Source organism: Harpia harpyja, chromosome 5 (genome assembly GCF_026419915.1).
Source record: "Harpia harpyja isolate bHarHar1 chromosome 5, bHarHar1 primary haplotype, whole genome shotgun sequence".
Taxonomy (NCBI): domain Eukaryota; kingdom Metazoa; phylum Chordata; class Aves; order Accipitriformes; family Accipitridae; genus Harpia; species Harpia harpyja.
Window position 1 is genome coordinate 55,308,228 of NC_068944.1, and position 16,696 is coordinate 55,324,923.

At 34.3% G+C, this 16,696-nt stretch overlaps 1 protein-coding gene across 6 annotated transcripts in view; it reads left to right on the plus strand.

Annotated features, from left to right (window-relative positions):
• The window catches only part of VPS13B (vacuolar protein sorting 13 homolog B), a 486,767-nt gene that overhangs the window by 43,947 nt on the left and 426,124 nt on the right, over positions 1-16,696 (plus strand). For 5 of the 6 annotated variants that reach the window (XM_052788600.1, XM_052788599.1, XM_052788598.1 and 2 more), the window contains exons 4-7: positions 3,911-4,034; positions 9,404-9,571; positions 10,742-10,923; positions 15,520-15,694. In XM_052788600.1, the coding sequence (XP_052644560.1) occupies positions 3,911-4,034; positions 9,404-9,571; positions 10,742-10,923; positions 15,520-15,694 (649 nt within the window). The remainder of the gene's footprint in view (positions 1-3,910; positions 4,035-9,403; positions 9,572-10,741; positions 10,924-15,519; positions 15,695-16,696) is intronic. The other variant, XM_052788601.1, reaches the window with a different exon arrangement.

A 16,696-nucleotide genomic window follows, 5' to 3' on the forward strand; every position in this document is an offset into this window, starting at 1 on the left:
ACTGAGTGAAGATAAGAAACTCCACTTATTAGGAAAGATGATAATAAACCTCATCTGTTATATGTTCAGGGGTTGTCAGTTGTAATTCTCTTTAAACCTTGCCATAACTGTTTTATATTGCAGTAGAAAATTGACTGAGGAACTCGCATGTAAATTTACTAACCTAGGTGTCTTTAGCGTGTTACTTATGACTTGCATAGTTTTAGAAGTAACCATAGTGCTCTATAAAAACATTTCAGCCAAGTACCTGGTCTGACACATTTGCCAGAAGGGAAAAAGGAGCCTGGTTGTGCAAACTTCTATTTGTCCTGATCCAATTATATTATAGATATATTTGTGTGTGTGTGTATGTGTATATATATATATATATATTTGTATAACACCACCCATAAGCAGGACCTAATATTAAAATTCTAAGTTTTCTAGGCTTTACTTATGATACAAGCTAGTGGGAAAAGATGTTTTTGTAAATGAGTGTTGTTTTCTTTAAAAATCATCTCTCCATATACATCATGAGTATTTTTAGTTTTCTACTGTTGTGACCCTTGTTTGGAGGTGCTCTCATTAATGCTAAAATGAATAGGCATTTATCAAATCTCATACTGTAACTATAGTTATTAGCACTTTTAGAATGTAACTCCCTTCCCACTCCCAGTATAATTTTGACTTTAACTTTAAAATGTTTGTCATCTGGTGTGAGGTGGATTTATGGGAGAGCAGTAGTTTTAGTGCCTTTTGGCTGGGTGTTTCTGATGACATCACTGTGATCTAGACACAGTGTGTGCCTCTAGTTGGTTCCAGTGTTAAATAGTTTCATAATTATGCTAGTTTTGGCAGTTCACTTGGAACTTTTTCCCATCTCTTTAATGAACATGTTTTACTTCTGGGCTTATGAGGCAGCCACATGTTTGAGAAATTAATAGTGTGCTCTTAAAGTTAACATTGAGCAGAAGTGTGCAGATACAGAAAGCTTTTGGATATACGTCTACATAGGAATGTAGTTCCTATAAGGTCATGGCCACTGTTATCATCTTCCAGTAATTAAAGAATACAACACTTGCTTTATAAAGTATTAGTAGCTGTTGTGAAAAATGGTGTGTGTTCACGCTCAAAAAACCCCATGCAACTCTAAAACCTTTTTGATAATTGCGTAATGTAAGGAAATGAATGGATGTTATCCCAGATTAAAAAAAATTTTTTCAAATATCTGGTCAGGTTGAATTCTTCTTAAACGTAGGTATACTCTGTTACTTCATGTGGATTAAGTCACATAAGTATATTTGAGATAAATTTTTGTGTTGCATTTTGGCACCGTCTTGGAACATGTTTTGTTTTGATTACTTTTAAGTCCAACTTGCTCTAATTGGTTGCAACCATTTTCCAACACAACAGACTTGTAGTTCAGGGAAATATAAAAAGGTTATTGTATTGAATTTATTTATACGTTAAGATTTGAGACTTTCTTTCAAAATAAACACAATCTAAGGGTTCTCCACCCCTTTCCATTAAACCCCTCCCCCCAAACCCAGTGTGCTAGTGTGTATTCCTAACTCTCTGAAAGTGGTGAAAGTTTAAACCACTCTTATTTCATCTTTAAGTGTTAGTAATACTCTGTATGATTAAAACATTGCCTGGATTTTTCATGAAGTTATGAGAAGATTCATCAAACGTGGTTGTGTCAGAATGCAGATAGAAAAGTTAGACTTGAATGTAGTCAGGCTTGATACAGTTAACACTTCAAAAATAGAATGCCTTCCCCATTCCCCTGGCCACCCTTTCTTTTTCTCATAGCCAACATAAATATTAAAAAGGCAAGCATAATGTGGTCCTATCAGATCAAATCATTAAATAGTTGCACCACAGCATTGTGTACAATTCATAAGTGAGCTCGGGAAAGAAGGAAATGTGTTAATTGAGCTGTTTGGTCACTCTGACATCTCGGGGTTTTTTCAAGTTCAGAAATGAGTATGGTGACTCATCTGAAAAAATATTTTCATGCTACATGTGAACTAGTTTCCAAGAAAGAAGATATGGTTAAAAGTCTATAATCTAATTTTTCTTGGTAAGCTGAAGAAGTGAAGGAAAGATGAGCTTTTTTTGTTTACAAAACATACATGTTGATGAAGAGACTTCCATCACCCCAGGTTTAAAGATAAAGCAAGAACTTCAAGCTGTCATTATTGCTCAGGTATGCCCTGAAGAGAGTGGTGGCTTTCTAATAAAATTGCACTGTAGTTAGAAGTTCTGAGAGAATCTGCAGGAGACTTAACATTCCTCAATGAAAAGCATCAGAAGGTTGTCAGAGATAAGAAAGCAAACAAGTGCCCTCCAGAGTTGATGCTAAACGCCCATTTCATTTTTTCATGCATTGGAATAGGAAAGTCCTGTATGATTGAAATGGCCAAATAACCATAAATTAAAAAACAACAAACAGCTTGTTTCAGTACTGTATTAATGACTGGAAAATCTCAAATCCTTTATGGTAACTTATCCTTCTTTTAGAAGCTATCTTCTACCCTTCTAATGTATGAATGGGTCAGTCTGCTGCAATTTCTCCAAATAAGTTCAGCCTTCTATTCCTGCCCTCCCCCCCAGCTAAGATTATATTGCTCATCATCTTTTTTTCTTAGTGAAATGGTATTTCCACCTTATCAGAGAATTTTCCTCTGTGTTCTGTTTTTCTAAATATGGAGTGGAAGGAAAGAATCTCTCTCTTCAAATGTTTTTGAAGTTGTAGACTTCTATTTAAAAGGTGTCATTACACGTAACTTCTTTTTTTTAAATTTTTTTTATTTTTCATGTAAAAACCACTAAGAACCAAGTAAAGTGAAGATTCCGTTTCGTAATTTCTCTGGGATTATTAAAAATGCCAGGCAGCATGCATGGAAACACATGACCCTGTACAAAAACTCAGCACAGTTTAAGCTGTTCGCTTTTTGGTGGTTAGAGGACTTAAGAATATTATGGCTTCATACTGCAGTACTTGACATTTGTTCCCCAAACCCTTCTTTTTGTGAACATGTTGTGTGATCCTAGTAGTGCCATGACCCAGAGAGCATTTTGCTGTTTTTCTGCAAGAGACTATGTCTATCAAACAGATAATTTGGCTTGTGTCAAAAGTTGTAAGAATTTGCTTTTCTCTAACCTGCTCTTCTAATACACTCAAAAGAATATTTGCATTACTTTTCTTGGCTTTCTTGCACTTGAGTCTTGTAGTTAAACTGTCATTCTGGAATGTAATGGGAATACTAGTGGGGTATTTAAAACCCTAAATTCAGCTAATTAAGATTTTCTTGTGTCTGCAAATTTGATCTTGTAAGGCTTATATCTCATTCTCTACTTATGAGCCATGTTTCCTGCTTCTGAATTCCTGAAGGTGAATAAGCTGTATAGAAGTTCAAGATGAGCAGGTGCCCTCAGTTCATTTATCTTTTCTGGGGCCATGTTTTAGAAGCCTGCAAAAATATTTTGCTTTGTGAATCAGCTTCAGTTAGCTGTATTAGGAAAGACATGACTGACATCTTGGAACCATCTGAGGTGGTTTCATGAGTAGGCATGTAAGCTCATAAAATTTGGTAGTTTCTCATATTTGTTTTGGTAGTCTGCAGGGCTATGTTTCTGTTTGAAGGAAGGTTTCAGCAGAAATGCAACTAGATGAAATGTGTTCAACTGAAATTAATAATTAAATGACTGAGGTTTTTTTAAACAGAAGTTAGTGAAAGTATTAATTACAAATAATTTATGTTGTACAGCTAGTTTTGTAATAATTTCTGTAGTTAGGTGCATGTACAGGATTGAATTGATGGAAAAATAGTAACAGAAGTTTAATTTACCAAATCTTTACCAAGTCGTTCTCCTCATGATTATTTTCTTTCTGTTTGGTTGACTCAGTTGCTTGCTTTTCCTCTAGCAGGAAGACCACGAAAGTTGTGGTTCCAGTTCAACAAACCGCAGTGCCACGGAAAACACGAAATCAGCAGTAAAACCACGACGAGTGCAGCAATCTGCTTCTCCTGACCCTGATTTACCTCCAGGTAATCCATAATTTCAGAAGCTGGATTGTATTTGAGGGATAGAAAATACCTGAATTTCATTCAGGTGGCCACAGTGTCCAAGTTGGACTATTATATCTCTGTCCACCTACAAATCGCGTAAAGGCGAGTGAAATACTTGAATATTATAAAATAGAACGAAATTGCAATAAAACATAGTTAACCCTTATATCTTTTCCTTCCATTTTGTTGAAACCTTACATTTAGAAAACTTATTTATAGCACAAGATAGATTAGTGTGTTAGATTTTATCCTCTGCTGCTCTGTTTTTCTTCTGTTTCGGATCACTGTTTTCTACTGCTCAGTAACTGCTCAGTGGTTCACAATAAGTTATCTTCTTGTATGTTTTCAGATTCTTATAATAGTTTTAAAGGTAAAGTCTTCTCTTTTATGAGAATAATAATTCTGAGAGATGTTTCTTGTTGAGTCCTGTATGTACTGGTAGAGATGTTCACCGCTTTTTTCTTTCTTTCTTTTTTTTTTTTTTCTTTTTTTTCCTGACATGGAATTCAGCTTAGTTGGAGATATTTATATGATATAAAAATGCCTAAGGAACTAAACATATGATTACTCTTGCCTCTGAGTTTGCGCAGAAGTTTCAAATATGATGCGTTGTTTTGTGCAGAAAAATGAAATTGGAGAGTACTGGAATGAATTGCAATTTGCCTTCTTAGGCCATGTAATTTTAGATGGGTTAAAGACATAACAGTTTTGTGTTAGGGTTTTTTTCTCTTTTGTTAACAGGAAGTTTATACTTGCCTTGAATCAAAAGGGAGCATTAAAATGTAGTGTGTGGAATATTATGTACTACAGAGTATCATCTTACTTTGGAATGGGTACTTGAGGAGCCAGATCTGGAGGCTCTCTTAAAGCTCTGAGATCCAATAAGCTGCAGTGGGTCAGAATTGCAGGACTTTTGGCATCCACTGTTTTCTACCACGGACAGCGCTTCAGCTCTGGCAGTTCCTTGGCGTTTGGTTCTTTGTGTCTCACCTGGGAATAACAGGAGTCAAAGGCTTGCCTAAGAATTGAATGATGATGTTGCTTTCAGTGAGTTTTAGGATTTTGGTTCCTCAAGTTTGTTTCTGTTAGTGTTATCTGTGGATGTCCCAGAAAGGTGTAGTCTTAGTGAAAGGCCGGAGGTCTGCTTACTGTAATGTTGACATCTGATGAAGTTAGAACATTCCAACAGATGCGTTTGCACACATCCAGATGCAACATGTGCCTTGAAAATTGGTTTGCGTGTTGTTTTTAATGAATATGTTGTGGTTCTTAATGATAAGTGTGCTTGTACGAATTACACATATTGTATTTGCAGTACCATAGCAAATTATCAAATCTGTTGTCTTCTTATGTTACTATTTGATAGGTTCTGTAGATGTACTCTGCCCTTTTGTGAAACTGTAGGGCACTATCACCTCCTTCGTTGTCATCACGTTCCTTCTTCAACTGAATGGAGTATGTTGGTAGTGAAGTCTAATTCAGAGAGCGTTAGTGAAATCTTACCTTACTGAATGGTCTGTAAGTTACTTTCCATGTGGCAAAGGTCTCTAAATACAATTGGTTTTGTTTTTTGATGCATAAATAACACTGTTTGATATAGACCTCCTAAGTTGTAAACAGCCTCCATGAGGAGTAGAGGCCTCCTTATAGGAAGATTTTATTCTCTGCGGTATAGGATATGTCTTTGCTAAGCTTTAATTTGCACATCCTGGATTTTAGTAAGATTTTGAGTCATATACTTAGGTTTGTTTTAGTCTTTAGAAGATATAGGTATCATACTACTGTTGTAATTTGTTGTTATGGTTTAACCTGGCAGGCAGCTAAACACCACACAGCCTCTTGCTCACTCCCCTCCTCCCCTCCAGTGGGATGGGGGACAGAATTGGTGGGGTGGGGAAGTAAAATTCTTAGGTTTAGATAAAGATAGTTTAATAGGACAGAAAAGGAAGGGAAAATAATAATAATAATGATAAAAGAATTAGAATACACAAAACAAGTGATGCACAATACAGTTGCTCACCATCCATCGACTGATGCCCAGCCAGTTCCAGAGCAACGGCCCCTGGCCAACCTTTCCCCTAGTTAATATATTGAATATGATGTCATACAGTATGGAATATCGCTTTGGCCAGTTTGGGTTAGCTGTCCTGGCTGTGCCTCCTCCCAGCTTCTTGTGCCCTGTGCCCCCAGCTGGCAGGGCAGTATGAGAAGCTGAAGAGGCCTTAACTTAGTGTAAACACTGCCTAGCAACAACTAAAACATCTGTGTGTTATCAACATTATTCTCATTCTAAATCCAAAATACAGCACTATACCAGCTACTGGGAAAGAAATTAACTCTATCCCAGCCGAAACCAGGACATCTGTTGAAATATTTATTTGTCCTTTAACTCTGCTGTGTTCTCAGAGATGGAGCTACGCAGAGCTTAGCTAAAAATGTAGCTTTGGTAACAATAGAGCACTGCTAAGCTTAAGATGTTTAGATGTGACCAGTCTGGTGGTATCAATTCTGTTGAATCAATAGACCACTCTGTGGACTATAGTGCTAGAGTATATTGGAGGCTTGGATCTGAAACTGCATTCTCAGCTCTTGCTGCACAGTGTAGCCTGCTGGGTTCTAGAGAATTTGGAAAAAGCATACGTGTGGAATTTGTGTTGCAACTCAGGAGAGAATTTACCCCTACAGATTTTCTGGTATTTTTAGTCACTTCATCATAGAATACCTGAATTTTAGTGGCAAAGATGGTTGTAGTGTTATATTTAAAAATTACAGGAATAAGAAGCAACTTCCACCTGTTTTCTCCCACTTGTATTTAAAACAACCCCCCCTTTTTTATAACCTGTATTATACATGACCTTGCTGATGGTTTTATTACTTTGTTTTGATTAGGAAGAATTACAATTTGAATTCACTTTCTTAAAAGACTGATGCTCACTCATGAGAATCTGATTCTAGTACATTTGGAGCTAAACTTAATTAGAAAGTTGGTACCTGTATGGTACTTTTAACAATATACTGCACCACTAGTTTGGAAATGTCATCGCAGAAGTGTGAAACAAAATTTTTTTTTTATCAAATCTGTGACCCCTCTTTCATTTGGAAGGTATAATTCTGCTCCTTTTTATGCATTCAGGCAAAAAGACATACAGATCAAAACGTTGTTGCTCTTTTCCTGAATACTGCTGGAAACTATCAGCAGAACTCACTTTTTTTTTTCTGCTATGATGCTGGATTTGTACTGTTTTTATCATTCACAGCAAGAAAATGTAAATTAGATTGACTTTGAAACACCCTTGAAAGCAAAATATTTAAAAAACTTTGGACCTGTGGAGGGACAGCTTCATTCTTCAATGAAATTAGTAGCTTGCCTTAAAGTCATAATTAAATTACTGGTTATGATTTCATAGTTGCTAGTTACATAGTCTGCAAAATATTTCTATGCTGAACTTAAGAAAAGCAACTGAATGCTTTGTGCCAGCTTCTATTTATATACAGGTCAGTTTATGCCACTCTAGTGATGAATATCGGTCTCTTATGCCCCTTAATTATTGAAATAATACATCTGTTTTTTTGAATTCATATAACCTAAAACTATGTTACTACTTTAAGAAGTCAGGGAGACCATTGTTAAAAACAAGTTATTCCACATTATTTTTCAGTAGTGTTTTTAGATTGATATGCAAAAAAGGTAAATTCAGATTATGTTAGAAATCTGACAGTATAAAGCTATCAAAATTTTGACTTTCACTGCATTTCTGGATTTCCTGTTTCTATAGACAATGGTCAAACATTTTCCAGATTTTGTTTTAATACAATCCTATTTGTTACAAGCCTATTAAGATGGCAGGAGATGTTAAAAAGCTGTTTCTGTCCTGCTGGAACTAGCTTTGCTCGAAGTCTGACGTGTGCTCAAGAGTAGTATAAAATGAAGAAGCTGAGTTATGATAAGAAATGTGATGTGTTTTACAGTTAAGATTTTAATATTGAAATACTTTTAAAACATAGAAATATATCTGATCAGAATAAAAATATTCTGCTAATGGTTGCTGAAAGCATGTTTTGCATTTAATAAAAGAGGTGGTTGGAGGCTTTGAATTATGAAAAAGGAAAAACTTCTATGTCAACTGTGTAAATTTGCAGTTGTGGAACTCAAGAAAATCACTTATGTAATGGTAAAACGTTCCAGCTACTCTAAGGTGAAAAGTAATATTTGAGTGTGAAAACGATGAATAGCTAGAGAAAGCAGAGTACAATGGAAGTAGCAACCTGGGTCTGCTCCTACTGATCTCACAATGTTTTGATGTTCATTTTAAGTTTTATTTGAATTAAAATTGTTGATATAAATGAGTCTTATTTAATGCAAGTTTCAGAAAACTAGTCTTGAAGCCTGTGGATTTAAACCTGTATCATTAACTGGCTTTTTTTTAGTGTAGTTACCAAACTAGACCTCTAGAGCATGTATTAAATGTATTTTTAGATAGAACGTAAGTAATGTTATAAATTTTAAAACATAGAAATTTTAAGGCTTTGTTTTTTTCCAGCACAAATGAGTTAGCTCCATAGTTACATTCAGTATACCTAAAATACGTGAATATGAGTACTATTTAATTTCTTTACCATATTGGTAAAATATGAGTGTTTACCGCATACTTGGGAATTCACAGACAAGATCATTTTTCCAATTGCATTATGTCTGAAAAAATTTAAATGGATTTCTTCCCAACAGGCTTCAGTGCAGGTGCTTACTGTTTGGGTTGTTGACAGAAATTGATTTTGTTATACCTCGCAGGGGTCTTACTGATCATGATGTGGATATATTAGCTTTTAGAATGAAAAAAAAGTACTGGGCATATTAATGTTTAGTTAACTTTAAAAAAAAAAAATAGGTGAGGGGGCAAATAGTCGTAATATATGCATACTTGAAAAGTAACCTAGCAACTGGTGTTCACTTTTCCAAACCTATTTCTAAATATCTTTCAAGTAAAAAAGTGACTGTCATTAAAATTCTTTCTCTACAATAATCCAGAGTCTTCTGTTTTCTTAATTAGTTTGAAAGTTGATTCTTGCCACCAAAAATTAATCTCTTACGCTATATTATATTCCTAGTATTTACATTTTTTTTTTCTCCTATAGTTTATTGCATTTCCAGGATGCTGATTGACTTAACTGCATTGAATGTTAAAGAGTTTGAAGTACTGTGATTTTTGGATAAATAAAGGACAATGATACTTGGTTTGTTTTAATTTTTGATTTTAAAAAAGAATACAAGTTGGAAATAATTACTTTAGTAATAAATGAATTTGGCATCGTCTTCCTTATGACTCCTAAGAATTTGTTTTATTTTATAGGTTATGTTCAGAGTTTGATTAGGCGTGTTGTAAACAATGTCAACATTGTGATCAACAATCTCATATTAAAGTATGTGGAGGATGATATTGTTCTCTCGGTCAATATCACTTCTGCAGAATGCTATACAGTGGATGAGTTTTGGGACCGAGCATTTATGGACATCTCTGGTGAGTAGGTACTTTTTGGTTTTAGGCATCACAGTGGAGGCACTCTTAAATTCATGTAGAAATTTGCAAGTCTAATAAAAATGGCTCTTTATGTCAGAAGATGCTTTCTGCCTGTTTTAATTTTTTATCAGGTTATCCTTTGTCCTTCATTTTGAAGAGACAATTATAATAATATAGATTGATTCTTAATGCATACTTGTATGATCACAGATAATTATACAACATGTTTTGTAGTCCTATTGGCTCATATTTGCTATTCTTCTGTGATTGCATTTCATTTTGTGCTTGCTGCTGGCAGTGAGTGCTTAGGCAATCTGTTTCTATTTCTGTGAATGAGCAGTAGCATCTTAAGGCATTCTGTTGCAATTTTGTGATGATCTTAAACTCTTTAAACAGGCTGGCTAGAGGGGTAGTAAAGTGTGCTGCACTGTAGTAAGCACGGCATACCAATTGCAAGACATGCTTCATTTCACTTCACATTTTCAGGAAAAAAAACCCCAACTTTTTGATCTTTATCTTGGTCTTCAGTGTCTGAATGTCTGAGTCTTTGAATTACCAGCGTTCACCTGTAAGTCTAGGTGTTCTTAACTGACATTTGGTAGAGGTGGAATTTGGTCACAGTAAGAGTATTTTAAGATCACACAGAAGATCTCTGGTAGAATGGGGAATTTAATTAATGGTTTTGTGACCACTGGACCCATTTCCTTCTTCTGGCTAAAACTATTAGAAGCTAATATGACAAAATTACAAAATATGTGTCATGTTAAGATCACTATAATAGCTCTTGTTTGCTTTGGAAGGTTCAAAAGAAAATTTTGGGGGAAAATATGCAAGATTCTTTCTGGGAGAATAATGAGAATAATATTTATTGGTCTTATGCTTGCACATGAAGCAGTACTCTTATTTTATAAACAGATCTAAGGTACAGTGAAGGTATGAAAGTTTGTATTGGGTGTAACTAATTTGTCCTCACTTTTTAAGTATTCAGCTGAAAAAGTCTGTGACATGTTAAATTACTCTCTTTAGTCACATAAGCAAGTACTTTGCTGATGATTTAAATAATGACCACACAACTATCTTGTATTATTTTCTTCTAGATAAGAACATGTATGCATAACTTATTTTTCTTTTGCAATATATTTTTTTAACCTACATATTTTTTTTTAAAAGCCACCGATCTGGTCCTGAGAAAGATGATCAACTTTTCTGACTGCACAGTATGTCTTGATAAGAGAAATGCTAGTGGTAAAATTGAATTTTACCAGGAACCCCTGCTATACAAATGTTCCTTCAGGACTCGTCTGCATTTTACTTATGATAACCTCAACTCCAAAATGCCATCTATTATTAAAGTAGGTATCCAAAAGAATTTTTTTTTTTTGCTACTTACTTGTGAAGTTCTGAGGTTTTTCAAAATATGCTTTGAAATCTAAAGTAAAATGAAAAGCTAATGCTGTTTTTTGCTAAAGGGATTTTTTCAATTGTGTTTTGTTCATATGATGCAATTAGTCTATGTACAGTAACAACAGCATGTAAGGAAGTAATGCTCTCTTTTCTATTTTTCCTGAAGTTTTGAAAAAGAAAACATAAGGATTGTAAGGAGAAAAAAAAATGTCTGCAGATAATCTGTTAAAGAAAAAAAAAATACTGTATGCTTTAAGGTGCCTGCAATAAGATGGAAAGGATTTTTTACTTATGTTGTTGCTTCAAATGTAGATCAAGCTCTCATAAATAACAAGAAACTTCAGTGTATTAACACTATGTAGTGAACCATGTGAAATGGATTAGCAAGCCAAGCTGAGCTCCTAGTGAGCAGGGATGCAATATTACTCCTGGACATCTGACACTAAGTGGCATGTTTACATTTTGCAGTGCAGAAGCAAAAAGCTGAGTTGGTGGAGAGACTAAACTATGTTTCACTCTTTTTTTTCTTTTTTTTTTTTTTTTTTACTGCTCTGAGTAGTAATACATGTAAGGTTTGTCTTCCCCTCCCTCTCTCAGTGAATACCAGTGGTGCCCATTTAATTACTTGAGAACTGTTTTAAATCCAGACACAGACTTTATACCAGGTTTTTCCCAAGTTTTAATAAAAAAAAAAATCTTCAGCTGTATGCTTTGCAAAACACTCAATTTTGAGATAAATTTTGATGGGCATTTCTCTACAATGTGATTTAGAAGTGTCACTGTCTCAATTTTGTTTAACTCATGACATGATTCAGGAAGTCCTAAGCTGTTGTGAACTTAAGGTTGGGAGTTAATTAGTAATCATGTCCAATTTGTGAAATGCCACTATTTCTTGTATGTGCTGTACAGCTGTATGCCTTTGATTAATTTGGGCAAATTTGGAGGTTTGTGGATATGGTAATGGCCATGTGAGTATTTATCCAGATAAGAATTGTCACAGAATGCTGGATAGTTGCACACGGAAGTCTGGTAGTACGTATGTTTGCAGAAATTTCATTTTTTCATGTGCGGATCTTAATTTAATTATTAAATATACGAAGACTGATTCTGCATACTAGAAAAAAATTATTTTTTTTTTTTGTTCAGACTAAATGGTAACAATTTTGGAAGTTTGCTTATTTTGAGTTTATAAACAGGAAGTTATATAATTAATGATATTAGGATGTTTAACCATGTGCCTTATAACTTTGGAATCTATATGAACTCCAGTGATAATAAGGAATCATCATATTAATGTCTAGAGTTTACCAGTTATGGTCTTCATGTTCTGTGGTGACAGTATGATTACTGCATATAGACAGTAAATGTTGAAGAGCCTGATTTTTTAAATTAGCTGAGTAGTTCTGTAAATTTTGGAGAAGTAATCTGTACCTAGCTGAAGTCCTATATGACAATTGCAGAGCAAAAGTTTATGGCCAAATTACAAGTCTCTGACAGCACACTTTAATGGAAATGCTGACACAGTCTTCCGTGTAGTTTAAAATGATACTACTGTTGTAAAAATGATGATGATTATTACTATATTATTACTTACAATTTTTAGTGGATACTGGACTAAAATAAAAAACATACTGGGATGCACTGAGGTGGTAGTAATTTAATTAAACTTGTATTAGACTTTTCTGGTTATCTTTGGTGGTGGTCATTTATTGCTCCTGCCCTTTTTTAAGGCACATTTCAGTTTGTTCAAAGGTGTCTTATCTTTTTTTTTTTCCCTAGGTACTCTGATTTTTTTTTTTTATGTTATACATAGTCTTTCTCTCTTTTCTTCTTTTTTTAATGTTTCTTCTTTCCTCTTCTTTTTTCTTCAAGCTTTAAACATAAAATACTGTTTATGAAGATATTCAGAAATGTGCTCAATTAGATCAAAGCATTTAGTTATATGATGCTAGATTAATATTTAAGTGAATTAAAAATTGTTTATTATGATCCAAAGAATAATGGTACAAAGGTAATGATTTTTCTAATCTTAATCTTTTCTAGTATTCACTACCATACCATTATATAACAATTAGATCTACAAATCTGTTGACCCTTACAAATTTTACATTTGATAACTTTCTGGTTTATTGTATGCATGGAGATTGTGTGCTGTGGATCATCAGGATATAGTTTTTAAAAAATACTCTCCTTAAAATATTTAACTATTGAATGGGAATAGCTGTGTTTTCTTACAATTGAAGTAAAAGGAGCTGTTATCAGTAAATGTAACTACTGCATTAACAGAGTTAATTCAAGGACACTTAAAGCTTTTTAAAAGTCTCCACTGCAAATGAAATTATGGTAGCTTCAGTGTGTCTGATTACTGAATGCCAGCAGCTTGTGTTCTGGTGGTTTGTTTCCCTACTAAAGACAAAAGCCAGCAGCAGTCAATCTTTCTCTCCAAATCTGTGAAGATCTTTTTAATGAAAACTTCCATACTCTGTGTTGTTCACTTGGTAAAGTACGTCTGTTTTTCAGTCTTGAGTGAAATTTTCCAAGACTTCCATGTTTGTAATAGCATATGCTCTTTTTGGTTTCTTTGTAGGGACTAGAGTATTTTTATAACCCATATAATTTTGACTACTATGTCTATTGCAAAGTTTTGGCCCAGCTATTCTTAATGAATTTAATTTAAGTTGAGACTTCTCAAAGGAGGACAGTTCTTAAGTACTTGGATATGTATTTGTATGCTTTTAAATTAGGAACACTAAGCTCCTATTTTCAGTCTAAAACTGAAAATAGTATATGTGGGGGGAGGTGGCAAAACACATGTAAAATTATTAGAAAGCTTTTTGTTGCTTTTCTTGTTGAAATCATCATGGGATGAGACAACTGTGAGACAGGTGAGCTGATTTGCACTGGGGATGTCAGTCCTGCCTCCCCCTATTTGCAGCAGCACTGACATTTGTCTGACCTGTCAGTCATCTAAGTCAACTCACTATGTTGACAGAAAGCTAATTGGACAAGAAGAAATAAATAGTTTTCCTCCAGTTTTAGTAAGATGAGTCAACTCACTGAGGGGCAGATGAATTCCACTGGCCATGTAAGAGCAGGATCTTGATGGGAGGGTAGTGCCACACAAGAAGTCCAGGAATGTAACATAATTTCGACTAAGCCACTATATAATTATGTTCATTGCCTACAGTGCTACCTAGTGTTCCTGTCCTCCACTATGACATATACCCCTTATGTGATGTTTTGAAAGGCTTCTGGCAAAATAATATTTTTTTTCTTCCAAATCTTAAGACAGTTTGCTCCTTATCCTTCCTGTTGTTCACCTGCACAGAAAAGATTTATTATTGACAACTTTAATCAACTGGCCTTGAAAAATTGATATTGAAGGATTAATTTTTAATTTCCAAAATATATCTTAGGATTTTACATTGTTTTCTTTCAGAGAATTTTAAATAATAGCAGAATTCTGATACCTGAAATGTTTCCTCTAGTCTATATAAATGGCTGATACTATGTGGTCACTCATTCTGTATGACTAAAGTTTTGGTGTTATTAATTTGCTCATATAAATTAATTAGTGAAGTCTTATTAGTATATTAGCAAATTTCTGTACAAATACTTATTTTACTACTGTATTTCTACCTGCCCATGGATGTGCAGTACTGTTTACAAAGTCAGTTTTCATGTTTCTTGAATTGGATTGCATTAAGGCCAACGCTGATGTGTAGTTACTTTCCATTTCCATTATTTTCAGCAACAACATTTAGAAATTTGACCTGGAGCTAGAAATATGTCTAATGTTACAGACAGTAATTTTATTACGATAATTTTATTTTATGCAGCTCTTATTTTAATGAAAGGTAGCTTTCTTACCACGTTTGGTTTTGCCTCTATAGCTTGATCACATACTAATAAAAATATTCTGAAGTATTGAATAAAATAGCTAAAATATTTAAATAAGGATAAATTTTCATCCTAGTAATTACAGTCCTTGCGAAGCTTGCTTTCATTTAGAGAAAACTGCTTTATTTCCTGTTTGAACTTGGAACATCCAGAGAAGCTGGTTTTCTGCTCTTCAGTTGGAATGAATCCTCCCCCCCCCCCCACCCCGTTACTTGTCCACTTGCAAAAATATTGGGAGTGGGAAAGAATCAATATGAAGGACCTTGTATATTAAACCCAGTATATCTAGGTTTTCTTTAGCATGCAGAGATTTTTATGAAACTCTAATGAAAATAAAAGTTTAATCAGATGCACTTCTGTTTTAGAAATTTCTTCAGTGACAATTGTAAAAAAAAAAAAAAAAAATTTATATACATGCAAAATACATGACTTTTAACTTTTCAACCTGAAGATCTCTTGTGTAGCAACCCAAAGAGTGTATGTTTTTGACAGTTGTTTGCAGCCCTTTGCCTTGTGTTGTATTGCAGCTTTTGTTTTGAGAAATTAGAATGCACATACAAAATGAATATGGAGTTGTATGGTTTAAAAGTTGGCTTTAATGATGACTGACCTTTGTTTTTTGCTTTTGTTCTGTTTCATGTTAGATTCACACATTAGTTGAAAGTTTGAAACTTTCAATCTCTGATCAGCAGCTTCCTATGTTTATACGTATAATGCAACTTGGGATTGCTCTTTATTATGGAGAAATAGGCAACTTCAAAGATGGGGAAAGTGAAGATTTGATTTGCCACACTAAAGATATATTGGGAAATATCACAGGTAAAAACAATATTTACTTTTTAAAAGGAAATGTTAAAAACATTAATTTCTTCTCTTTTTACAAATACAAATGGCCAAGGCTAGTCATTGCGAAGTATCTCGGCAGTCTGCAGTTTGTTAGAGGCAGTTCATTGTGCTGGGTAAGTATGCAGTGCTTTAACATCTTTTTCATGTTATGTTCTGAAAAGTATTCTGATGGTCCTGACTAAACTGAGGTTAAACTTTATTTAAAAAGACCATTTTAAGAGTTGTGACACAGTAGGGTGCTTTGGATTTATCTGTCACTATATCGTGCAACAAGGCACCTGTCCTTAGACAACTTTGACTTTTCTCTTTTATTTAGTTCAAATGTGGCTGCTGCCAGTTTCAAAAAGTGATGTGTTTTTCCCTTTCTTTGAAACTTGTTACTGAGACTAGCTATATTGGCATTTGTTCTAAACAGCAAAGTATTACTTTGCAGTATGTTTTCAGTAATTCTGTCCTTTTACGTTGTGTAGTCTCCTCTGCTTTTATTTTCGTGTAACATGTATTCCCTCTTCTACATGATCTTTCATGGTAACTGTGACATGATCTTTTGAGGAACATTGCATGGAGGGGTGAATTCTCTTTGCCTTTGTGTGATGGCTTCCCATCTGCTGCTTCCCAAATACTGCTAGGGTTACAACAGTGACGCATTTTGAGCTGTGAACCTTTTCACTCCAGTGCCAATTTTTTGTGGTTTTGCTAGGAGCTACCAACTTTGCTGTTGTATTTTTATTTTTTTTTCTAGTTGTATCATGTCATGTATTTGAGTGTTGAGGTTTCATGTTAGGTGAATTGTTAGGAATTTGCAGCAACATAAGAAAGGCATATGAGTGCTTAGTTTATATTAAAAACTAAGGGAAATAAAATTTCTTTTAATCAGGAATGTCATGATCTTGAACATCCAAACTTGAATCTGAAGTTTTTGTAATGTATCAGGCACTAAAAAATAGACAAGAGGGAGGATGGACTGTCATTCCA